Here is a 27,463-nt window from a genome sequence, read left to right on the forward strand (position 1 = left end):
AATTGTCACGACTTCCGCCGAAGTCGGCCCTTCTCCTTGTTCGGGTGGTGTTCGGCGGTCGACGTCACCGGCTTTCTAGTCACCACTGATCCATGTTTCAGTTTAGTTTTGTTTTGTCTGTATTACACACACCTGGTTTCAATTCCCATATCATGTTCCTTATTTAACCCTCTGGCATACATTTCTGTTCTGTCCATGATTGTTGGTGTCTTTAGTGGTTGTTGTATGTGCTAGTGTGTATGTATGTTCCTATTTGGAATTTTTGCTTGGCTTTTTGAGTAAACTCTGTTGTGTTGCTCAAAACCTGTGTCCTGTGCCGGACTCCGCTACATATCTGCACCCAATCGCTGACAGTAATAAAACATAATCGTTAAAAGCTTTAATGGAACCTGTAGCCACACCTGTATAGCATTAGATGTACAAAATGTACAAAATAAATAGACAAATATTGTAATCCAGTTGCATGCCTGGATAAGAAATGTCATAATCAATGTAATGAATGTACTTATGACTATAGCCTGGTGGGTGCTGATATAATCTATAAAATGAATGTACTTGTGACTGCAGCCTGGTAGGGGCCCCTATTATTTTTTAACGAAACTGTCGCAGTTGAGCCACCAATATAATCGGTTCAGTGATTTATAGAGGGTTAAATGATTTGTAGAGGTGGGGAAAAGCCTGCCTCAAAGAAAGAACTTAGGGTGGGAAACAATAGTGGCGCAAAGCCAAAAACAGTTGATCATTTACATAGAGAGGAGTGACTATGTATGTGATGTAAAGATGAAACTGTATAAAAGGAGTGTGCTGAGGCTGGGAAAAACAGTTGGTCTATGGACCAGCTCGGCTTGTTACTTTGTAATAAAGTTTATTTGAATTCACAAGTTCCGGTTTCTGAGAAATATTATTGGACCAATATTTCTACGACAGCGCTTAGCAGGATTATCATTTGTTTTGTCTCCTCGTTGTCGGTGATGAGGTCTACCACTGTTGTGTCATCGGCAAACTTGATAATGGTGTTGGAGTCGTGCCTGGCCATGCAGTCATGAGTGAACAGGGAGTACAGGAGGGGACTGTGCACACACCCCTGAGGGGTTGAGAGAATGCTGGTTGAGAGAATGCCAAGAGCGTACAAAGCTATTATCAAGGCAAAGGGTGGATACTTTGAAGAATCTAAAATATAACATATATTTTGATTTCTTTAACACTTTTTTGGTTACTACATGATTCCTTATGTGTTATTTCATAGTTTTGATATCTTCACTGTTATTCTACAACATAGAAGATAGTAAAACTAAAGAAAAACCCTTGAATGAGGTGTGTCCAAACTATATATATATGATTTATAAGTCCAAAAATGGATGTAGCAACTACAGATTGCCCCTTTAAGTCTTTCAAAAGTGTGCATTAGGCTTATGGATTTTTTTTATCAGCATGATTTCGATTGAGCAATAAAAGCCCTACTTTTATTCCATAGGCTTGGATCCACACTGTGCAGCTGTTGCAAGAACACATTTTTCACTGGCTGTCCACTGGTTTCAAAAACAAGGATGAATAGGCAGCTTAAATGTATTGAATTCAACCATTATTGTGTTCAAATACACATTTCGATTTGTCAACAGACATCCACAACAACCACAATCTGAAAGGGGCAAATAGCTAAATGAGAGAGCAGCAGTGTGATTCAATGCGCTATGTAGATATCAATAACAAGTGATATCCATATCGCTGTAGACTACACCACTGCTCTCATCCTTACCTCCAAGAGTTTATTCAAGTCAGATAATCTTTGGATGCCGACAGCAGTCACACCATTGGAAGACAACTTGGATTGTAGCCTACAAAAGCCTATCCATGTTCTTTTCCCACGATCCATCAAATACATTTGGTGTGTGATCATAGTGGTCTCTGACTTGTGGTCAGACTCGCTCAGGTGGAACAAATTTTAAATTTTGCCTTTTTTCAATGCGGAATTGAATGTCATTGAGAAAACATAGAAGTGTCAAAGATTTGTTTTCACAAACATCCTTTCTGAATTTGAAAGGAATCCTCAAAGTAATCATCTAGTTTTTCAAAAGTATCTGTAATCTGATTACAATATTTTTGCTGGTAACGTAACGGATTACAGTTACGTTTTTTTGTAATCTGTTACTCTCCAACCCTGGTTATGAGTAACTATCAATCTCTCCCTTGTCCAGTCTGCTGACCCCATTTGTTTCAAGAAAGCAAAGGTAATTTAATTAAATGACTAGTAGCACTCACTTCTGTTACCATGAAATGCTTTGAGAGGGTAGTTAAGGATCATATCACCTCTACCTGACACCCTAGACCCATTTCAATTTGCTTACCGCCCTAATAGATCTGCAAATGATGCCATCTCCAGCGCACTGCACACACTGGAACAAACTGCAAAAATCACAGAAGCTGGAGACTCATACCCCCCCACTAGCTTTAAGCACCAGCTGTCAGAGCAGTTCACAGATCACTGCACCTGTACATAGCCCATCTGTAAACAACCCATCTATCTACCTCATCCCCATACTGTATATATTTATTTATCTTGCTCCTTTGCACCCCAGTATCTCTATTTGCACATTCATCTTCTGCACATCTACCATTCCAGTGTTTAATTGCTATATTGTAATTACTGTGCCACCCATGGCCTATTTATTGCCTAAACTCCCTTATCTTACCTCATTTGCATTCACTCTATATAGACTTTTTGTTTTATTTTTTCTACTGTATTATTGACTGTATGTTTTGTTTATTCCATGTGTAACTCTGTGTTGTTGTATGTGTTCGCAGTTGCAAATGAGAACTTGTTCACAAATTGCCTACCTGGTTAAATAAAGGTGAAATAAATAAATACATAAAAAACTGCCCTATCCCATATGGACAAGAGGAATACCTATGTAAGAATGCTGTTCATTGACTATAGCTCAGCGTTCAATACCATAGTACCCTCCAAGCTTAACATTAAGCTCGGGCCCTGGGTCTGAACCCCCGTCCTGTGCAACTGGGTCCTGGACTTCTCAACAGGAAGGTGATGAAGGTAGTAAACAACACCTCCACTTCGCTGCTCCTCAACACAGGGGCCCCACAACGGTGCGTGCTCAGCCCCCTTCTGTACTCTCTGTTCACCCATGACTGCGTGGCCACGCACGCCTCCAACTCAATCATCAAGTTTGCAGACAACACAACAGTAGCAGGCCTGAATACCAACAATGATGAGGCAGCCTACAGGGAGGAGGTGCCAGGAAAATAACCTCTCACTCACCGTCAACAAAACGAAGGAACTGATCGTGGACTTCAGGAAACAGCAGAGGGTACACTCCCCTATCCACATTGACGGGACCTTAGTGGAGAAGGTGGAAAGCTTCAATGGAGCAACAGTGCCTCTTCAACATCAGGAGGCTGAAGAAATTTGGCTTGGCCCCTAAAATCCTCACAAACTTTTACAGACGCACAATTGAGAGCATCCTGTCGGCCTGTATAACTACACCGCCCACAGGACACCTACAGTACCTGATGTCACAGGAAGGCCAAAAAGATCATCAAGGACATCAACCACTCGAGCCACGGCCTGTTCACTCTGCTATCATCAGGAAGGCGAGGTCAGTACAGGTGCATCAAAGCGGGGACCGAGAGACTGAAAAACAGCTTCTATCTCAAGGCCATCAGACTGTTAAATAGCCATCACTAGACGGCTACCACCCAGTTACGCAACTCTGCATCTTAGTGGCTGCTGCGCTATATTCATAGACTTGGAATCACTGGCCACTTTAATAATGGAACACTCGTCACTTTAATAATGTTTAAAATTATGTTTACATACTGCTTTACTCATCTCATATGTATATACTGTATTCTATTCTACTGTATTCTAGTCAAAGCCACTCTGACATTACTCAATCTAATATTTATTAATTATATTATTTTACTTTTGTGTATATTTGTGTATATTGTTGTGAATTGTTAGATACTACTGCACTGTTGGAGCTAGGAACAAAAGCATTTCGCTACATCCGCAATAATACCTGCTAAATACAGTGCCTTGCGAAAGTATTCGGCCCCCTTGAACTTTGCGACCTTTTGCCACATTTCAGGCTTCAAACATAAAGATATAAAACTGTATTTTTTTGTGAAGAATCAACAACAAGTGGGACACAATCATGAAGTGGAACGACATTTATTGGATATTTCAAACTTTTTTAACAAATCAAAAACTGAAAAATTGGGCGTGCAAAATTATTCAGCCCCCTTAAGCCCCACTGAAAGTAAAGGGGCTGAATAATTTTGCACGCCCAATTTTTAAGTTTTTGATTTGTTAAAAAAGTTTGAAATATCCAATAAATGTCGTTCCACTTCATGATTGTGTCCCACTTGTTGTTGATTCTTCACAAAAAAATACAGTTTTATATCTTTATGTTTGAAGCCTGAAATGTGGCAAAAGGTCGCAAAGTTCAAGGTGGCGGAATACTTTCGCAAGGCGCTGTATGTGTATGTGACCAATAACATTTGATTTGATTTTAATTTGATTGTTAAGGTCCCAGTCAAATTTTTTGGGGTGGTGATTCTGTGTTCTGGCATTTTTATCAGTCTGTTCCACAGACGTCACCTTTTTGCCTAACCACACATGGTTCCCAACCCATATTTCCACAGATGGCCAGTTTTGAAGTCAGTTTGCGCACACCAAGAAAGCAGGGGATTGCTCTGTTTTGAACAATATTACAATTGTGTATCATTGCATTGATATGCCTCTGAGCAGCTGCCTTCATCCTCAGTCTTCTGAAGTTATTGTTATGTATAGTAGTAGATTCCACTGCCATGCGATGTTCCTGCTTTGCCTCTGCCTGCCTTTCTCTGTGTAGTGGAGATGTAGCTGTCCCTTGTAGACTACTTCTGGCCAGATTAGCATCAGCGTGCATTAAAGATGGGGAAGTGCCCAGTGTTGGGGGAAGGGAAGCCTCCAAGTCCCCTCTCTGCCTTCTCAAGAGCCACAGTGTAATTTGTGGTAAATGTATACAGTTCACCGACTTGGGGTAGCCAGCTGTCGACCCACAGCAGTTATTGGGGTGATTAGTGAGATTGGAAGGGGGAAAGAGAGTCATGATTCATTGGAATTCGTAATAGATGAACTGATGGTGTCAGAAATGTTTGTTTAAAATCATCTTTTTGCATCAGCACACAGGGAGACACATGGTTGGAAGACTTCATCTCCTGCTCTCTCAACGCATTTGGAACATTTCACTTCAGAAGTGTATAACTGTAATGAAACACTGTCTGATTACGTGTGACTGACTATACCCTGAGGAAAATGATCAAAAAGTATTCACCTTATGCTTCACTATTTTCTTCCCAGCTGTGGCTGTTAGTTTCTCATGTCAAGCCTGAGCCTTAATCTCACAAAGATCTGGAGGTGAGACACATGATAGCTGCTGTGATGTGACTAATATCTGCCTGGCAGAGTGAAAGAGTGATGCATTGCACCTAAAGCCAAGCTCACGGTCTCACAGAGAGAGAAGCCTAACTACAGTATCTAGCTATCTGCCAGATGAAGGTCATGGCTCGTGCTGAGCTGTAGTTGTACCTCCCAGAGAGGATCTTGTACAACAAGGCTTATTTTGATGTAAATCAATGTGTAATTATGCATGTACTCATTTACATATTCCAGGCTTTCCTATGCTGGGTTGATCCAGATGGCTGTTAGTAGAATAGTATGAAAGAATATACTGCTATGGGATTTACATTTTTAAGCAGTGTCACTTGGCCTTGGGCCTGAACATGTCCACAGAATACTGATCGATCGGATGAGAGGAGGAAGTACCTTTGAATTGGCACCAGAGATCCCGCATTGTTACTGTGATCTTTGTTTCTGAGGAGCACTGTCTATGTTATAAAGTAAATCTCTCCCGCAGAGATGGGAGGTAGTGCAGAGATACAGTATTTGGAGGGTATCGACTACCCCACAGGAGAAGATTATTTTCATTTCTCCAACACTCCTCAGTTTCCAATATTCTTTATTTCTACTGTCTTTACTTTTATTCTATCATTCAGTCGGTTGGACATCTCCCCATCTTCCGTTTGCCCTTGCCTCTATGATTTCCAGTAATGGAAATTCCATGGTAACAGAATGATCCTGAGACTCAGATTTTTCACTTTAAAATGTATGCCAAACAAAACCCAATGATTGCAAAGTTAAACAAACCATCCCAGCTAGCACATTTTGTTCCTTGGAAGTTGTGGGAACGTATGTTTTTGGTTTCACATTCACAATTATTCCTGCACAATAACGTAATATACAATTGAACAATAATTCATGCTTCAGGAATTCTTTTCTTGTCCATCCACCCACCTTTAACCCCACCACTCACCCAATTTACCATATACCCTCTCCTTCCCTCCCTCACCCTCCCTCCCACCAACCCATATCTTCCCATGGAGGGAAAAAAAGCAGACAAATCATAACAGCAAGTGATAAACATAAATAATAATAACACAAGAAACCAAGCAAAACCAAACAAATAATTATAATAAAAGCAAACAAAGAAGATAGAAGTTCAAGTATTCAAACATTGGTATTAAATAAGTTGAAGTACATTTAGTGGTACATTTCAATGTATTTATTTATGTTATTTATCATGATCCTTTCCTAAGTAATTCCATCTGAAATACATCATCGTCTTATTTCCTCACCTGCAGAGTTATTTATTAGTCCGAGCCCCCCGTCCACTCCACATACCGATCCAACCCGACACCAGCACAACAGACCACGCAGGTCAAAGTCTTTCTGGTTCAATAGTTGGATCTGGTGTGTTAGAGCCAGAACGGACCAAGCACGAAAAATCTCTGGGACACTGCACTGTCCACTCATTCAGAGTGGTCTTACTCTCTCATTTTTCAGAATACAAGCCTGAGACAATTTCTAAAGACTGTTGACATCTAGCGGAAGCCATAAGAAGTGCAATTTGAGTCCTAAGTCAATGGATACTGTAATGGCATTCAATAGAAAACTACAAACATGAAAAAATCCCACTTCCTGGATGGATTTTTCTCAGGTTTTCGCCTGCCAAATCAGTTCTGTTATACTCCCAGACATTATTTTAACAGTTTTGGAAACTTTGGAGTGTTTTCGATCCAAATCGACTAATTATATGCATATCCTAGCTTCTGTGCCTGAGTAGCATACAGTTTACTTTGGGAAGGCTTGTTTACTTTGGGCAGGTGTGGCCATCTTGTTTCCATTGATCCTCCTTGAGATGTTTCTACAACTTAACCTGTGGTAAATTCAATTGATTGGACATGATTTGGAAAGGCGCACACCTGTCTATATAAGGTCCCACAGTTGACAGTGCATGTCAGAGCAAATACCAGGGCATGAGGTCGAAGGAATTGTCCATAGAGCTCCGAGACAACGCAGGAGTGGCTTCGGGGGACTGAATGTCCTTGAGTGGCCCAGCCAGAGCCCGGTTTGAACCTGATTGAACATCTCTGGAGAGACCTGAAAGTAGCTGTGCGGCGACACTCCCCATCCAACCTGACAGAGCTTGAGAGGATCTGCAGAGAGGAATGGGAGAATCTCCCCAAATACAGCTGTGCCAAGCTTATAGAATCATACCCAAGAAGACTTGAGGCTGTAATCGCTGCCAAAGGTGCTTCAACAAAGTACTGAGTAAAGCGTCTGAATACTTATATAAATGTGATTTCAGTTTTCTATTTTTTATAAATTTACTAACATTTATAAAAACCTGTTTTTGCTTTGTCATTGTGGGGTATTTATTGTGTGTAGATTGGTGAGGGGAAAAAACTACTGAATCTATTTTAGAATAAGGCTGTAACGTAGCAAAATGTGGAAAAAGTCAAGGGGTCTGAATACTTTACGAATGCACTGTATATGCACAGATGACTTTTAACATTTACAAAAACAGATTTCCTTGTTAAATGTAATCATTGATTTTTGTGAAAGTGAAAGGTCTGAGTCTTAGAATCATTCTGTGAGCTTGGAATTGCACTAATTTATACTTAACAAAAACATAAATGCAACATGTAAAGTGTCTGTCCCATGTTTCATGAGTCGAAATAAAAGATCCAAGAAATGTTACATACACAGAAAAAGCTGATTTCTCTCAATTTTGTGCACAAATTTCTTTACATCCCTGTTAGTAAGCATTTCTCCTTTGCCAAGATAATCCATCCACCTGGCAGGTGTGGCATATCAAGAAGCTGATGAAACAGCATCATCATTACACAGGTGCACCTTGTGCTGTTGACAATAAAAGGCCACTCTAAAATGTGCAGTTTTGTCACACAATGTCACAGATGTCTCAAGGGAGTGTCTAATTGCCATGCTGATTGCAGGAATGTCCACCAGAGCTTTTGCCAGATAATTGAATGTTAATTTCTCTACCATAAGCCGAGAATTTGGCAGTTTGTTCAACCGGCCTCACAACCAGATCATGTGTAACCGCGCCAGCCCAGGACCTCCACATCCGTCTTTTTTACCTGTGGGATCATCTGAGACCAGCCACCCGAACAGCTGATGAAACAGAGGAGTATTTCTGTCTGTAATAAAGCCCCTTTGTGAAGAAATGATCATTTTGATTGGCTAGGCCTGGCTCCCAAGTGGGTGGGCCTACCAGGCCTACCAGGCCTACCCATGGCTGCGCCCTTGCACAGTCATGTGAAATCCATAGATTAGGGTCTAATTAATTTATTTCAATTGACTGAGTTCCTTGTATGAACTGTACATCAGTAAAATCGTGGAAATTGTTCCATGTTGCGTTTATATTTATGTTCAGTATAATTACTGACAAGGTGTTCGCATGACAACGAGGAATAAAACACATGGCTCCTTTCAGGATCAGAATACACACACATATCATTGAGGATCACCTTGATAGAGAATAAGGGAAGTTACCTAATGTCACATTTATATTAATAATCAGGGTTGGGTAGGTTACTTTCTAAATGTAATCCGTTACAGTTAATAGTTACCTGTCCAAAATTGTAATCAGTAATGTACTTTTGGATTACCCAAACTCAGTAACGTAATCAGATTACATTAAGTTACTTTTAGATGACTTCTTCCTTTAAGAGGTATTAGAAGAAGACAAAACCTATTGAACAACATCTATTGCAGGATAAATCAATGTTAAAGTTTACATAGCTGGCCATAAATAGATGTAAAATTTCACTTTATGGGTTGGTAATGTAGGCTTCTTCTAACCCATTGCTTTCTACTATATATAATAATAATAATACCATTCAATTATATCTTTACATTAAAAAGCAAAGTCTATCAGAATTCCAGTCATTCTAATACATGTTATGCCCCTTGATCTTCAAGAATAGGACTTGGAAATATGGAAGTATAGATTAGCCAAATTGTTTTACCTGAGCATGACCCAAAACTAAGGATTTATTAGCCAGCCCTACTCTGTAGTTTATGATTTTGTTGTCATGGAGGACTGATTAGGCTCATTTATTCGAGTTGAAAAATAAATGCTGTGCTCATGGAATGGCATGATTTGAGCACTACTTAAAAGTGCTATTTACATGTGAAAATGAATGCCATATGCTGCATTTGCTATAGGCCTATTGTTTACCTTTTTGCTGGTGACACTTTGATATCTTGATAATAATATGCAGCTGTTTAAAGGGCAAATTCACAGATGAAACAATAACAAAACGGTCGCCCCGCCTCTGTTTTAGTAAAAAGCTGTGGGACTGGCCTGGAGAAATGTACCCACTCTCAGATTAATAGACAGAGCTATGGATGCAAGGACTGACCATCCATGATGTAAAAATTATTGTTTTAAACAAACTCAAAAAAGTTCTGGGACACTGTAAAGTCCATGGAGAATAAGAACACCTCCTCCCAGCTGCCCACTGCACTGAGGATAGGAAACACTGTCACCACCGATTAATCCACTATAATTGAGAATTTCAATAAGCATTTTTCTACTGCTGGCCATGCTTTCCACCTGGCTACCCCTACCCCGGTCAACAGTACTGCACCCCCCACAGCAACTCGCCCAAGTCTTCCCCATTTCTCCTTCTCCCAAATCCAGTCAGCTGATGTTCTGAAAGCGCTCCAAAATCAGGACCCCTACAAATGAGCCGGGCTAGACAATCTGGACTCTTTCTTTCTAAAATTATCTGCCGAAATTGTTGCAACCCCTATTACTAGCCTGTTCAACCTCTCTTTCGTGTCGTCTGAGATTCCCAAAGATTGGAATGCAGCTGCGGTCATCCCCGTCTTCAAAGGGAGGGACACTCTTGACCCAAACTGCTACAGACCTATATCTATCCTACCCTGCCTTTCTAAGGTCTTCGAAAGCCAAGTCAACAAACAGATTACCGACCATTTTGAATCCCACCATACCTTCTCCGCTATGCAATCTGGTTTCAGAGCTGGTCATGGGTGCACCTCAACTATGCTCAAGGTCCTAAACATTATCATAACCGCCATCGATAAGAAACCATACTGTGCAGCCGTATTCATTGACCTGGCCAAGGCTTTCAACTCTGTCAATCACCACATCCTCATCGGCAGACTCGATAGCCTTGGTTTCTCAAATGATTGCCTCGCCTGGTTCACCAACTACTTCTCTGATAGAGTTCAGTGTGTCAAATCGGAGGGCCTGTTGTCTGGGCCTCTGGCAGTCTCTATGGGGGTGCCACAGGGTTCAAATATTGGACCGACTCTATTCTCTGTATACATCAATGATGTCGCTCTTGCTGCTAGTGAGTCTCTGATCCACCTCTACGCAGACGACACCATTCTGTATACTTCTGGCCCTTCTTTGGACACTGTGTTAACAACCCTCCAGACGAGCTTCAATGCCATACAACTCTCCTTCCGTGGCCTCCAATTGCTCTTAAATACAAGTAAAACTAAATGCATGCTCTTCAACCGATCGCTGCCTGCACCTGCCCGCCAGTCCAACATCACTACGCTGGACGGTTCTGACTTAGAATATGTGGACAACTACAAATACCTAGGTGTCTGGTTAGACTGTAAACTCTCCTTCCAGACTCACATCAAACATCTCCAATCCAAAGTTAAATCTAGAATTGGCTTCCTATTTCACAACAAAGCTTCCTTCACTCATAATGCCAAACATACCCTTGTAAAACTGACCATCCTACCGATCCTCGACTTCAGCGATGTCATTTACAAAATAGCCTCCAATACCCTACTCAATAAATTGGATTATGTCTATCACAGTGCCATCCGTTTTGTCACCAAAGCCCCATATACTACCCACCACTGCGACCTGTACGCTCTCGTTGGCTGGCCCTCGCTTCATACTCGTCGCCAAACCCACTGGCTCCAGGTCATCTACAAGACCCTGCTAGGTAAAGTCCCCCCTTATCTCAGCTCGCTGGTCACCATAGCAGCACCCACCTGTAGCACGCGCTTCAGCAGGTATATCTCTCTGGTCACCGCCAAAACCAATTCTTCCTTTGGCCGCCTCTCCTTCCAATTCTCTGCTGCCAATGACTGGAACGAACTACAAAAATCTCTGAAACTGGAAACACATATCTCCCTCACTAGCTTTAAGCAACAGCTGTCAGAGCAGCTCACAGATTACTGCACCTGTACATAGCCCATCTATAATTTAGCACAAACAACTACCTCTCCCCCTACTGTATTTATTCATTTATTTATTTTGCTCCTTTGCACCCCATTATTTCTGTCTCTACTTTGCATATTCTTCCACTGCAAATCTACCATTCCAGTGTTTAACTTGCTATATTGTATTTACTTCGCCACCATGGCCTTTATTTTGCCTTTACCTCCCTTATCTCACCTCATTTGCTCACAATGTATATAGACGTATTTTTCTACTGTATTATTGACTGTACGTTTGTTTTACTCCATGTGTAACTCTGTGTTGTTGTATGTGTCGAACTGCTTTGCTTTATCTTGGTCAGGTAGCAATTGTAAATGAGAACTTGTTCTCAACTTGCCTACCTGGTTAAATAAAGGTGAAATAAAAAAAAATTAAATAAACAAATTAGGCTATACAGTGTTTGTTTACATTTACAATGTTTACAAACATCGGAGAAAAACAACCTTATATTTTTGGTTCTCGTGGAGTGTGGCAGTTGAACTGAGCTCATGAGGCATTTACAAGTTACAGTATATTCTTCAAGAATCAATGGATATACAGTAGCAGTCAAAAGTTTGGACACACCTACTCATTCAAGGGTTTTTCTTTATTTGTAGTATTTTCTACATTGTAGAATAATAGTGAAGACATCAAAATGATAAAATAATACATTTGGAATCATGTGTCTATTAGGCTTATGGAATGTTTTTTTATCAGCATGAATTAGATTGAGCAATTAAAGCCCTACTTTTATTCCATAGGCTTGGACCCGCACTATGCAGCTGTTGCAAGAGCGCATTTTTCAGTGGCTGTCCACTGGTTTCAAAAACAAGGATGAATAGGCAGCTTAAATGTATTGAATTCAACCATTATTGTGTTCAAATACACATTTCGATTTGTCAACAGACATCCACAACAACCACAATCTGAAAGGGGCAAATAGCTAAATGAGAGAGCAGCAGTGTGATTCAATGCGCTATGTAGATATCAATAATAAGTGATATCCATATCGCTGTAGACTACACCACTGCTCTCATCCTTACCTCCAAGAGTTTATTCAAGTCAGATAATCTTTGGATGCCGACAGCAGTCGCACCATTGGAAGACAACTTGGATTGTAGCCTACAAAAGCCTATCCCTGCTCTTTTCCCACGATCCATCAAAGACATTTGGTGTGTGATCATAGTGGTCTCTGACTTGTGGTCAGACTCGCTCAGGTGGAACAAATTTTAACTTTTGCCTTTTTTCAATGCTAATTTGAATGTCATTGACAAAACATAGAAGTGTCAAAGATTTGTTTTCACAAACATCCTTTCTGAATTTAAAAGGAATCCTCAAAGTAATCATCTCGTTTTTCAAAGGTATCTGTAATCTGATTACAATATTTTTGCTGGTAACGTAACGGATTACAGTTACCGTTTTTTTGTAATCCGTTACTCCCCAACCCTGTTAATAATATACCTATTATGACTTGTTGACCAGAGATTCAAGGCTCGTAATGACCATGTTAATGTATCTGTAATTCATATCTGTGGTTGCTGCTGAGCTGGCTCTGGGTAATGTTTTTATTAGAGGCCTCTGGGTCATATTCATTAGGTATCAAACAGAATATAACTGACTGAAAGAGAGAGGGACTATCTGAAGTTGTCCAATAAAAAATGCTTGTTTTTGTTTTCTGTTGCTGTTATGTATTGCTATGGGGTGCACTAATGAATACAACCCTGATGTAGTATTGTGTCAATATCCAGTCTTCATGACAATGTATGCTTGGGTTACCATGTCAACCCCACCCCTACAGCAATACAGCCCTTATTGACATGGTCATAATAGGATATAAGACAGGAGATAGGAATATGTCCGGTCTAAATTTTATTTGTACTGTGTGGAAGGGCATCTCCATTGTCCAGAAAATACTTCCGGGGCCGACAGAGATGGCCGCCTCGCTTCGCGTTCCAAGCTAAGCGTCAGTATAGAGACAAAATAGAGTCGCTATTCAACGGCTCAGACACGAGAGGTATGTGGCAGGGTCTACAGTCAATCACGGACTACAAAGGAAAAACCAGCCCCGCCGCGGACCACGATGTCTTGCTCCCAGACAGACTAAACAACTTCTTTGCTCGCTTTGAGGACAATACAGTGCCACTGACACGGCCCGCTACCAAAACCTGTGGGCTCTCCTTCACTGCAGCCAACGTGAGTAAAACATTTAAACGTGTTAACCCTCGCAAGGCTGCAGACCCAGACGGCATCCTCAGAGCATGCGCAGACCAGCTGGCTGGTGTGTTTACAGACATATTCAATCAATCCTTATCCCAGTCTGCTATTCCCACATGCTTCAAGAGGGACACCATTGTTCCTGTTCCCAAGAAATCTAAGGTAACTGAGCTAAATGACTACCGCCCCGTAGCACTCAATTCCGTCATCATGAAGTGCTTTGAGAGACTAGTCAAGGACCATATCACCTTCACCCTACCTGACACCCTAGACCCACTCCAATTTGCTTACCGCCCCAATAGGTCCACAGACGACGCAATCACAATCACACTGCACACTGCCCTAACCCATCTGGACAAGAGGAATACCTATGTAAGAATGCTGTTCATCGACTACAGCTCAGCATCTAACACTATAGTACCCTCCAAAATCATCATTAAGCTCGAGACCCTGGGTCTCGACACCGCCCTGTGCAACTGGGTCCTGGGCTTCCTGACGGGCCGCCCCCAGGTGGTGAGGGTAGGTAACATCTCCACCCCGCTGATCCTCAACACTGGGGCCCCACAAGGGTGTGTTCTCAGCCCTCTCCTGTACTCCCTGTTCACCCACGACTGCGTGGCCATGCACGCCTCCAATTCAATCATCAAGTTTGCAGACGACACTACAGTGGTAGGCTTGATTACCAACAACGACGAGACGGCCTACAGGGAGGAGGTGAGGGCCCTCGGAGTGTGGTGTCAGGAAAATAACCTCACACTCAATGTCAACAAAACAAAGGAGATGATCGTGGACTTCAGGAAAGAGGCAGAGGGAGCAGTCCCCTATCCACATCGACGAGACAGTAGTGGAGAGGTTGGAAAGTTTTAAGTTTCTCGGCGTACACATCACAGAAAAACTGAATTGGTCCATCCACACAGACAGCGTGGTGAAGAAGGTGCAGCAGCGCCTCTTCAACCTCAGGAGCCTGAAGAAATTAGGCTTGTCACCAAAAACATTCACAAACTTTTACAGATGCACAATCGAGAGCATCCTGTCGGGCTGTATCACCGCCTGATACGGCAACTGCTCTGCCCATAACCGTAAGGCTCTCCAGAGGGTAGTGAGGTCTGCACTATCACTGGGGGCAAACTACCTGCTCTCCAGGACACCTACACCACCCGATGTCACAGGAAGGCCATAAAGATCATCAAGGACAACAACCACCCGAGCCACTGCCTGTTTACCCTGCTATCATCCAGAAGGCGAGGTCAGTACAGGTGCATCAAAGCGGGGACCGAGAGACTGAAAAACAGCTTCTATCTCAAGGCCATCAGACTGTTAAACAGCCATCACTAACATTGAGTGGCTGCTGCCAACATACTGACTCAACTCTAGCCACTTTAATAATGGAAAAATTGATGTAATAAATGTATCGCTAGCCACTTTAAACAATGCCACTTTATATTATGTTTACATACCCTACATTACTCATCTCATATGTATATACTGTACTCTAGACCATCTACTGCATCTTGCCATCTTGATGTAACAAATGTATCACTAGCCACTTTAAACAATGCCACTTTATATCATGTTTACATACCCTACATTACTCATCTCATATGTATATACTGTACTCTATACCATCTACTGCATCTTGCCTGTGTCGTTAGGCCATCACTTATTCATATATTTGTATGTACATATTCTTATTCATTCCTTTACACTTGTGTGTATAAGGTAGTTGTTGTGAAATTGTTAGGTTAGATTACTTGTTAGATATTACTGCATGGTCGGAACTAGAAGCACAAAAGCATTTCGCTACACTCGCATTAACATCTGCTAACCATGTGTATGTGACAAATAAAATTTGATTTGATTTGATTTACATATTTGATAACACGATTTGCTAGGATTCCTCAGTCTTTAAAATCAGGATATTTACAGCCAATTTCAAACGTCAACAACAGGAATCCTTTCAACACTAGGCTACTTCAGATCTTGTACATGTATAAATAAAAAGGAGTACAATAGATCTGTACAATAGATTTGAAAGTTACAACAACACTCCACTTTATAACAACGTAACTCTCATATAGCGTACAAGTGCAAAACCTAAACTGTAAGTTTGTCACGGATTCCCCCGGTACTGCTGCTCATTCCATTCACCAGCTCCTGAGGTCTACTTCACCGGCCTTCTAGGCGTCACTGAACTGGATCATTGCCACCAACCCTGGACTGTCTTGTCTCATTACACACACCTGGTTCCCATTCCCCCTGATTAGTATATGTATATATGTGCCTTCTATTTCCCATTGGCCTTGTTGATTATTGTTCCATGTCTGTTTGGTCTTGTGAGTACCTGTGCTCTGTTGTATCGGCTTCTGTGTTAGTGCGCACTTGTTAATTGTTTTTATTTTTTATTTAACCAGGAAAGGCCCATTGAGACCCGGAGTCTCTTTTTCAAGAGAGACCTGGCCAAGAAGGCAGCAACAATCAATACATTACATAACTAAAACATATAACAATACAATACAACAACATGATCCAGCCTAAAAAAAGAATTTACACTCATATTACGGGTCTCGTCCCGTGTATTTATTAGAGGTTTACACCTCACTCTTTGTTTGGGTTAAAGCCCAGTGTTATATATATATACGTGTTTGTTTTGGGCTTCGTCACCGTCATGTTCATGACGTACGCTATTTTGGGTAGAGAAATAAAAATATATATTTTGTATTCCTGCGCCTGTCTCCTAACGTGACAACGTTGCTCCATACACACTCAGTAGTTGATGAAAACATTGGGAAATATTTTCTCTCTTATTGAGCTGACTGGCTTTCGAGGCAATAAAAGTGTCACAATTCCCATCTCCTCCACAGGCTTGTCAATGTCTATGATCCTTGTTAACCTCTGTCTGTTGCAGTTTAGTTTAGCAGAGGAGAAATGTTAGGCATTTGCCAGGCAGCCCTTGGCTGAAAATTAGATTTCGGGAATCAGCCAATGTGGGTGTACCTCCTCCACCCTGCTGTACCCCCGTTCCTCTCATCTTCTGTCCCCTCCCTAGTCATTCCCCCCTTGTCTCCCCTCCTTCCCTTGCTCCATCCACCCCTCGCCTTACATCAGGAAAGGCTTATTATTGAATTTTCAATTGTCCTTTTGCTTGTTTCTCCAGGATAACCTCAGGCCTTAAGTGGTGTTTTTGAAAAACAAAGCATAATATCTTCCTGGAAATTGGAGTGAGGTACAATTTAACGGTCATCAGGGGCTAATGTTCTTGTGCTAAGATGCTTCAAGGCCCGCCTGTGAATACTGAGCGCTGTTGTCTCATTCTCATCACTGATTTGTCTGTGAGACATAATGCTTTCACAATGACCCAGAACTCCCTGGCCGGTCTGGGTATCTGAACAGAGGCCTGTCTAATATCTGACGTATTTATTTATGACATTACACATCCCCATCCCTTCCTCTAAGCATTACACATCCCCATCCCTTCATATGAGCATTACACATCCCCATCCCTTCATATGAACATTACACATCCCCATCCCTTCATATGAGCATTACACATCCCCATCCCTTCCTCTAAGCATTACACATCCCCCCCATCCCTTCCTCTAAGCATTACACATCCCCATCCCTTCATCCCTTCCATTACACATCTCCCTTCATATGAGCATTACACATTCCCATCCCTTCCTCTAAGCATTACACATCCCCATCCCTTCATATGAGCATTACACATCCCCATCCCCTCATATGAGCATTACACATCCCCATCCCTTCATATGAGCATTACACATCCCCATCCCTTCCTCTGAGCATTACACATTCCCTTCACATTACATCCCCATCCCTTCATATGAGCATTACACATCCCCATCCCTTCTGACCTCTATTTCTGTTGTTTTGTATTTATTTAGTATGGTCAGGGCGTGACAGTCTATGTTTGTTTTTCTATGTTTGGGGCATTTCATCCCTTCAATCAGAGGCAGGTGTCATTAGTTGTCATTACATATCCTGGGTTTCACTGTGTGTTTGTGGGTGATTGTTCCTGTCACTGTGTTTGGTGTCACAGGATAGGACTGTTTTGCGTTTTCACATTTCTTGTTTTTGTTAGTTTGTTCATGTGTAGCGATTTATTAAAACATGAATAACCACCACGCTGCGCTTTGGTCCGCTTCTGAGCATTACACATCCCCATCCCTTCCTATGAGCATTACACATCCCCATCCCTTCCTCTAAGCATTACACATCCCCATCCCTTCCTCTAAGCATTACACATCCCCATCCCCTCATATGAGCATTACACATCCCCATCCCTTCATATGAGCATTACACATCCCCATCCCCTACTCTGAGCATTACACATCCCCATCCCTTCATATGAGCCTTACACATCCCCACCCCTTCATATGAGCATTACACATCCCCATTCCTTCCTCTAAGCATTACACATCCCCATCCCTTCATATGAGCATTACACATCCCCATCCCTTCATATGAACATTACACATCCCCATCCCTTCATATGAGCATTACACATCCCCATCCCTTCCTCTAAGCATTACACATCCCCATCCCTTCCTCTAAGCATTACACATCCCCATCCCTTCCTATGAACATTACACATCCCCATCCCTTCATGTGAGCATTACACATCCCCATCCCTTCCTCTAAGCATTACACATCCCCATCCCTTCATATGAACATTACACATCCCCATCCCTTCATATGAGCATTACACATCCCCATCCCTTCCTCTAAGCATTACACATCCCCATCCCTTCATATGAACATTACACATCCCCATCCCTTCCTATGAACATTACACATCCCCATCCCTTCATATGAGCATTACACATCCCCATCCCTTCCTCTAAGCATTACACATCCCCATCCCTTCCTCTGAGCATTACACATCCCCATCCCTTCATATGAACATTACACATCCCCATCCCTTCATGTGAGCATTACACATCACCATCCCTTCCTCTAAGCATTACACATCCCCATCCCTTCATATGAACATTACACATCCCCATCCCTTCATATGAGCATTACACATCCCCATCTCTTCCTCTAAGCATTACACATCCCCATCCCTTCATATGAACATTACACATCCCCATCCCTTCATATGAGCATTACACATCCCCATCCCTTCCTCTAAGCATTACACATCCCCATCCCTTCATATGAACATTACACATCCCCATCCCTTCATATGAGCATTACACATCCCCATCCCTTCCTCTAAGCATTACACATCTCCATCCCTTCCTATGAACATTACACATCCCCATCCCTTCATTACTATGAGCATTACACATCCCCATCCCTTCCTGTAAGCATTACACATCCCCATCCCTTCCTCTAAGCATTACACATCCCCATCCCTTCCTCTATATGAACATTACACATCCCCATCCCTTCATGTGAGCATTACACATCCCCATCCCTTCCTCTAAGCATTACACATCCCCATCCCTTCATATGAACATTACACATCCCCATCACTTCATATGAGCATTACACATCCCCATCCCTTCCTCTAAGCATTACACATCCCCATCCCTTCATATGAACATTACACATCCCCATCCCTTCATATGAGCATTACACATCCCCATCCCTTCATATGAGCATTACACATCCCCATCCCTTCATATGAACATTACACATCCCCATCCCTTCATATGAGCATTACACATCCCCATCCCTTCATATGAGCATTACACATCCCCATCCCTTCCTCTAAGCATTACACATCTCCATCCCTTCCTATGAACATTACACATCCCCATCCCTTCCTCTGAGCATTACACATCCCCATCCCTTCCTCTGAGCATTACACATCCCCATCCCTTCCTCTAAGCATTACACATCCCCATACCTTCATATGAGCATTACACATCCCCATCCCTTCATATGAGCATTACACATCCCCATCCCGTCCTCTGAGCATTACACATCCCCATCCCTTCATAGGAGCATTACACATCCCCATCCCTTCATATGAACATTACACATCCCCATCCCTTCATATGAGCATTACACATCCCCATCCCTTCCTCTAAGCATTACACATCCCCATCCCTTCATATGAGCATTACACATCCCCATCCCTTCCTCTAAGCATTACACATCTCCATCCCTTCCTATGAACATTACACATCCCCATCCCTTCATATGAGCATTACACATCCCCATCCATTCCTCTAAGCATTACACATCCCCATCCCTTCCTCTAAGCATTACACATCCCCATCCCTTTCTATGAACATTACACATCCCCATCCCTTCATGTGAGCATTACACATCCCCATCCCTTCCTCTAAGCATTACACATCCCCATCCCTTCATATGAACATTACACATCCCCATCCCTTCCTATGAGCATTACACATCCCCATCCCTTCCTCTGAGCATTACACATCCCCATCCCTTCATATGAACATTACACATCCCCATCCCTTCATATGAGCATTACACATCCCCATCCATTCCTCTAAGCATTACACATCCCCATCCCTTCATAGGAGCATTACACATCCCCATCCCTTCATATGAGCATTACACATCCCCATCCCTTCATATGAGCATTACACATCCCCATCCCTTCCTCTGAGCATTACACATCCCCATCCCTTCATATGAGCATTACACATCCCCATCCATTCCTCTAAGCATTACACATCCCCATCCCTTCCTCTGTAAGGATTCAGCATTTCCTTTTATAATCCAAATCGCAACACAAGGTATCATATGATATCAAAGCCTAGAAGTTTGGGCACCTGCCAGCAAACTTCTTCCTGTGCTCAGCTATAATTTAGCATCAACAATAAAGCATTCAATGTGGCACTCTACATACACCTCTAGTCTATGGGTTTCAGAACAACATCAGATACATGTTTTACATAACTGGGCTTTTACCCACTGGGATTTTGTGTCAACTCAGTCAAAGCCCCTCTGAAATCCATACCTGGCTTACAAAAGTAGCTAACCATCGGCTTAGAGAGCCCAACCAGGTGCGAGCCTTAAGTCTACAATCCATGCTATTGACATTGCTGGAAAACAGTGCAACAGTCAGCTGAATTATTTACATTTTGCTCAATAGGACTGCTGCCTAACATCGCTGTAATAATCCCCCATAAGTTACAGAGACTAGACAACTCCACAACACTCTCCCAATACCTGTACATGCTGTATTAATGCTATTTTCTTAACTATCATACTCTCAGCCCCACTCCTTTATTTATTCATGTTCACATATTGCAGCAGCAGACGCAGCGTGGTGGTGGTGGTGGTGGTGGTGGTGGTGGTGGTGGTGGTATTGGTGGTGGGCAGCACACTGCACAGTTCTGCTGCTATTCCTCTAGATGACAAAGATAAGACTTCAGCCTTCTGTAATATTTGCTGTTTCCAGATGAGGTTTACAACCAAAATTGGAAAACTAACAGTAAGGGGTGACTGTGGCAGTGCAGAGATGTTCTGATAAGAGTGCTGGTGTTTGTTTTTAGTTTCCTCTCGTTGTCCATAACAGTTTTCATATAAACCCAGGCCTCTTTTCTCCTCCTCAATTTCCCTCCTTCTCCACTCTTGGTTATCCCTCCTCAGTGACATGAAGTGAATGATCTAATGCTCATAACGCTGGATAAAACCATGCCCTAATTTCACTGCCTGCACACACTCAAGTAATGATGCAACCTCAGGACCTTTATTCAATCAAGAGTAGTTATGGTAAACCCTACCATATCCATACAATAACAGCTAATGCAATAGAACAAAATACAGATACCCCTGAAGATATCGTGAAGCATCAATGAATTATTGAACAATCTCAATCATTGAGAAGACGTGCTGTAGCGGGAATTCGATTTGATCTGCACCAAGATATACGTCTATTCATCCAAACTGGCACAAAATCGAATACATTCAAAACAAGGACAGAGAGAGAGAGAGCGAGAACAGTCATGGTAACTTTTTGGTAAGAAGAGACAGACAACTCCATGAAAGAATTTATATAAACCTAAACATTTCCGCTTCGCATAGCAGTAATCGAAAATAAGAATGGACAAAGGCTGTCTATCTTTTAGTTGTACAGAGCTATTCTGCATCATAGCACTACTTGTACTGCACCTACAACAACTACCTATACCAACACTACACCATGAGCTACAAAAACTACCTATACTAACACTACACTATGAGCTACAAAAACTACCTTTACTAACACTACACTATGAGCTACAACAACTACCTATACTAACACTACACTATGAGCTAAAACAACTACCTATACTAACACAACACAATGAGCTACAACAACTACCAATACGAACACTACACAATGAGCTACAATAACTACAGTACTTATACCAACACTACACTATGAGAACAACAACTACCTATACTAAAACTACACAATGAGCTACAACAACTACAGTACTTATACTAACACTACACTATGAGAACAACAACTACCTTTACTAACACTACACCATGAGAACAACAACTACCTATACGAACACTACACAATAAGCTACAATTAACTACAGTACTTATACTAACACTACACTATGAGAACAACAACTACCTATACTAACACTACACCATGAGAACAACAACTACCTATACTAACACTACACATTGAGCTACAACAACTACCTATACAAAAACTACACAATGAGCTACAATAACTACAGTACTTATACTAACAATACATTCTGAGAACAAGAACTACCTATATAAACACTACACAATGAGCTACAACAACAACCTATACTAACACTACACTATGAGCTACAATAACTACAGTACCTATACTAACACCACACAATGAGCCACAACAACTACCTATACTAATACTACACTATGAGCTAAAAACATCTACAGTACCTATACCAACACTACACAATGAGCTACAACAACTACAGTACCTATGATAACACCACACCATGAGATACAACAACTACCTACACTAACACAACACAATGAGCTACAACAACTACCTATACTAACACTACACAGTGAGCTACAACAACTACAGTACCAATACTAACACTACACAATGAGCTACAACAACTACCTATACTAACACTACACTGTGAGCTACAACAACTACCTATACTAACACTAAACAATGAGCTACAACAACTACCTATACTAACACTATACAATGAGCTACAACAACTACCTATACTAACACTACACTGTGAGCTACAACAACTACCTATACTAAGACTACACTATGAACGACAACAACTACCTATACTAACACTACACAATGAGCTACAACAACTACAGTACCTGTACTAACACTACGCTACAACATCTACAGTACCTATACGAACACTACACTATGAGCTACAACAACTACCTATACTAACACTACACAGTGAGCTACAGCAACTACAGTACCAATACTAACACTACACAATGAGCTACAACAACTACCTATACTAACACTACACTGTGAGCTACAACAACTACCTATACTAACACTAAACAATGACTACACTCTACCTGAGCTACAACAACTACCTATGCTACAACAACTACCAACTACTTATACTAAGACTACACTATGAACGACAACAACTACCTATACTAACACTACACAATGAGCTACAACAACTACAGTACCTGTACTAACACTACGATACAACATCTACAGTACCTATACAAACACTACACTATGAGCTCCAACAACAACCTATACTAACACTACACAATGAGCTACAACAACTACCTATACTAACACTACACAATGAGCTACAATAACTACAGTACCTATACTAACACTACAATATGAGCTACAACAATTACAGTACCTATACTAACACTACACTATGAGCTACAACAACCACCAAATAATCATTGTTATTGCTAACCCTTCTACTACCAACTACACTCCCCTCCCATATGCTATCAGTGTGTGTGTGTGTGTGTGTGTGTGTGTGTGTGTGTGTGTGTGTGTGTGTGTGTGTGTGTGTGTGTGTGTGTGTGTGTGTGTGTCTGAAAGGCAGAACAAACCAATCCAGCCAGTTTGGTTTCGAGAAACTCATCCACAGCCAACTCTGACATTCGCCTCAGCACAAACGGTCGCCCAACCTGCCACTCCAAATCTGTGACCTTTGGTTTTTGGAAGCCGGTGTACAGCGCTCTGCAGGGGCGTATGCGTCCGCAGTGGCAGTCTTCTATTCATGTGGTATTACTGCCTGTGGACTGGTGCACACTGGTCTCTTCCTGGCCGTGCTGCGGGCGATCCCTCTGACAGACACAGCACAGCTCTTTAATTGGAGCACAATCAGCGTGAGCTGATGCCACTTCAATTACCTGCAAATAAACCCCACGGTTAAGACAGCAGGTAGCCTACCGTTTTAGAGTAACTGGGCCAGTAACTGAAAGGTTTCTGGTTTGAATCCCCGAGCCGACTAGTGGGGAAAATCTGTCAATATGCCCTTGAGCAAGGCACTTAACCCTAATTGCTCCTGTAAGTCACTCTGGATAAGAGTGTCTGCGAAATGACTAAAATGTAAAGACGGAGCAGAGCTATGGAGCCCACACTTGACAGAAAGAGATTAGAGAGTGACAGTGGATGTCTGTGTGTGTGGAACTGGAGACCAATGTAAAGTAATACAGTGTGATATTTTGAAAAGTGAAAGGCAAGGCCACCCCCATGATGACTAATGGGGTATTGTCAGTCAGTCAGTTTCCCCTTGGCTGGCACATCATTAAAGGCTTCCTTGAGTTGAATAGGAGGAAAAGTGTTTTGTAAGGAGAAAGTGGCCCAAAGCTTAGTTCAGGGAAACATCTTCTTGTATGATACAGGATACAATTATGGCACAGAGGATTTCCAGATGACCTCCCTCACATATCTGAGAAACACACACAAGTGGGAGGAGAATATGGTAGAGAAAAACAGCATTTTTCCTTTGACTAACAGGGGTTTCTGTCATCGAAACTGCATCTGCAATCGAGGAATGTTCAACATTATGACAAGGGAGTCCTATTGAGAGCCAATAGTTAACACAATGATATAAAAAACGTATTTCATCAGCGAAAATTCAATTTTATGTTATCTATTTCCCTGGGGAATACATTATCTATCAATCCACATATATTCTGCCACCACCCTGAAAACATTTTTCTCTCTCTCTTTTCATTCCAGGAACCAAGCCTATCGTTCAAGGCACCTATCTTTTTGATTTCAACAACTTTGCATTTTCTTTTAAAAAATCACCCTAGCAACCGACATATTTGATTTTCTTTCTTGCCATGTTACAGAAATAAGTACTTAAGTCTAAGAAAGTACACTAGCTAAATTAGCCAAACAAGCCCACCATATTTTCCAGTGGTTAGATTGTTGTCCAGTATCCGAAAGGTTGCTAGATCAAATCCCCGAGCTGACAAGGTAAAACTATGTGGTTCTGCCCCTGAACAAGACAGTTAACCCACTGTTTCTAGGCCGTCATTGTAAATAAGAATTTGTTCTTAACTTACTTGTCTAGGTAAATAAAGGTTAAATAAAAAAATATCCTATCTGGCAGGAATGATGAATTACCTTTACTGGACCACTACAAAAAACATAGCAGTTAGCATGTTCAACACATCATGTGACCCCAGTCATTCACAACACACACACATAGAAGTTACCATTTTTAGCAGAACACTTGTGCTCCCAGTCACTCACAACACAAACAAACAGTGGTGACCAGAGGGAGGCTGTTGGGCTGTGGAGCATACCTGACCATGCAGAGTTTGGGTTGGTGGCCAGCAGTGTGATGAAGTCCTGGCAGGTGTTGGGCTGCAACAGTGGGCTGTCGTCCAGACAGAGGTCAATGATGAGGGCCACCGCCTTCTCACAGTGCATGTCATGGTCCTTTCTCTCCTCCGCAGAACTCATCCTCCTTTGTGAGTCCCACACAGTCTCTAGCTTTCATCCAAGACTGGAGAAAGTGCAGGAGGGATGGTGGTGGTGCTGCATAAAAAAATGTATGCAACTTGCCGCTTTCCTCTTGTTGTAACTCACTCTGGCTCTCTCTGCCTCTCAGGCTCCTGGATGTACAGCCAGTCAGTATCAATATGTGTGTCTGTGTGTGCATAAGACAGAATGTGTGGGAGGGGGTTTGATGAAGCAGTGGGACCCCCCAGGTATTCCTGGAGCAGGAGTGTTGCATCATGCCATATCCATGCTTAGAAAGAGAGAGACAGAGGGTGGAGAGAGACAGAGGGTGGAGAGAGAGACAGAGGATGGAGAGAGACAGAGGGTGGAGAGCGAGACAGAGGGTGGAGAGAGAGACAGAGGGTGGAGAGAGACAGAGGGTGGAGAGAGAGAGAGGATGGAGAGAGACAGAGGGTGGAGAGAGAGACAGAGGGTGGAGAAAGACAGAGGGTGGAGAGAGACAGAGAGAGAGAGGTCTTCCTACAGACTGAGTATATTTATATTATGCACTCACTCGTGTGTACGCAAATGTGTATAATGTAGAAGACTGTACATGTTACTTTGACTAGGGATGATAGGAGTCGCTGTATTTCAAAAATTCAACTCAAATCTGTTTAAATACTCTACTCAAACACTGTACATGTATTTTTTTTTACCATGCAGGTGTGACACATGAAAATGTGTTCTACATTATTCCAAATGTTAAAAAAATACATAAATGGAAGGTGCCCACATGAAAAAAATGCCTTTGTTTACTATAGAATACTACAGTACATAGTATTGTAGTCCACTGTAGTATACTGTTGAATACTATACTACACACTGTAGTATCCCTTGATCATGTTTATTATTAACTATAAAATTGTGTAGTATATTGTAGAATACTATAGTAAACACTCAGTATACTACAGTCCGCAAAAACCCTACAGTAAATATTACAGTAATGTCCACAAAAACACTACAGTCCACAAAAAGTTTTTTAACTGTAGTAATACTACAGCAATTAATTTGAATATACTTTGCCAATTGTCCTTCCCCTTATCCCAATTTGTGCCACCCATAAGTTAGAAACCTACATGCCAAGTATAGACCATATATTGTGTTCAATACAGGTTACAGAAAAGAGCAGAAGCTCTGAACTATCCACTCAGACTGTAGTATACTACTATAGTATACTATAGTAATATCTGAAAAACACTGTAGTTAATTCTACAGTGTACTACAAACACTGCCAGTTTTTTTAACTATAGTATTACTACAGAATTTATACTATAGTAAACTATAGTATTTTTTTAATGTGGGTATTAATGGAAATAAGTATTTAAGTGTGAGAAATATGCATTTGAATTGTGGTACATGGGCTGAATCACATGTGATATATAAACAAATGAATCAATTTGGTGTTGCTTTATTACGTAATCTATTTATTTCCAAAACTGATAGTGATATCAAATACAGCTGCTAACCCACTCATGCTGCACCCTGCTGGTGACATAATACAGTGTGAAAGCAAAGAGAGAGAAAGAAAGAAAGAAAGAGAGAGAGAGAGAGAGAGAGAGAGAGAGAGAGAGAGAGAGAGAGAGAGAGAGAGAGAGAAGAGAAATAGAGACAGAAAGAGAGAGGCTCCAGCCACAGAGGTTGGATTTTTAGTATTCCGTAATCTGAGCCAGGATTATGAAATCGGAGTCCAGATTAGGAATATATA

General features: G+C 41.7%; 1 protein-coding gene across 1 annotated transcript in view; it reads right to left on the minus strand.

The window, feature by feature from the left end:
* Positions 1-25,719, minus strand: part of LOC139414387 (synaptotagmin-6-like) — a 53,613-nt gene extending 27,894 nt beyond the window's left edge. Inside the window, exon 1 of the mRNA XM_071162302.1 lies at positions 25,560-25,719. Coding sequence (XP_071018403.1) covers positions 25,560-25,719 — 160 coding nt within the window. The remainder of the gene's footprint in view (positions 1-25,559) is intronic.
* Positions 25,720-27,463: the final 1,744 nt, after the last annotated feature.

Source organism: Oncorhynchus clarkii, chromosome 7, assembly GCF_045791955.1.
Source record: "Oncorhynchus clarkii lewisi isolate Uvic-CL-2024 chromosome 7, UVic_Ocla_1.0, whole genome shotgun sequence".
NCBI classification, from domain to species: Eukaryota; Metazoa; Chordata; class Actinopteri; order Salmoniformes; family Salmonidae; genus Oncorhynchus; species Oncorhynchus clarkii.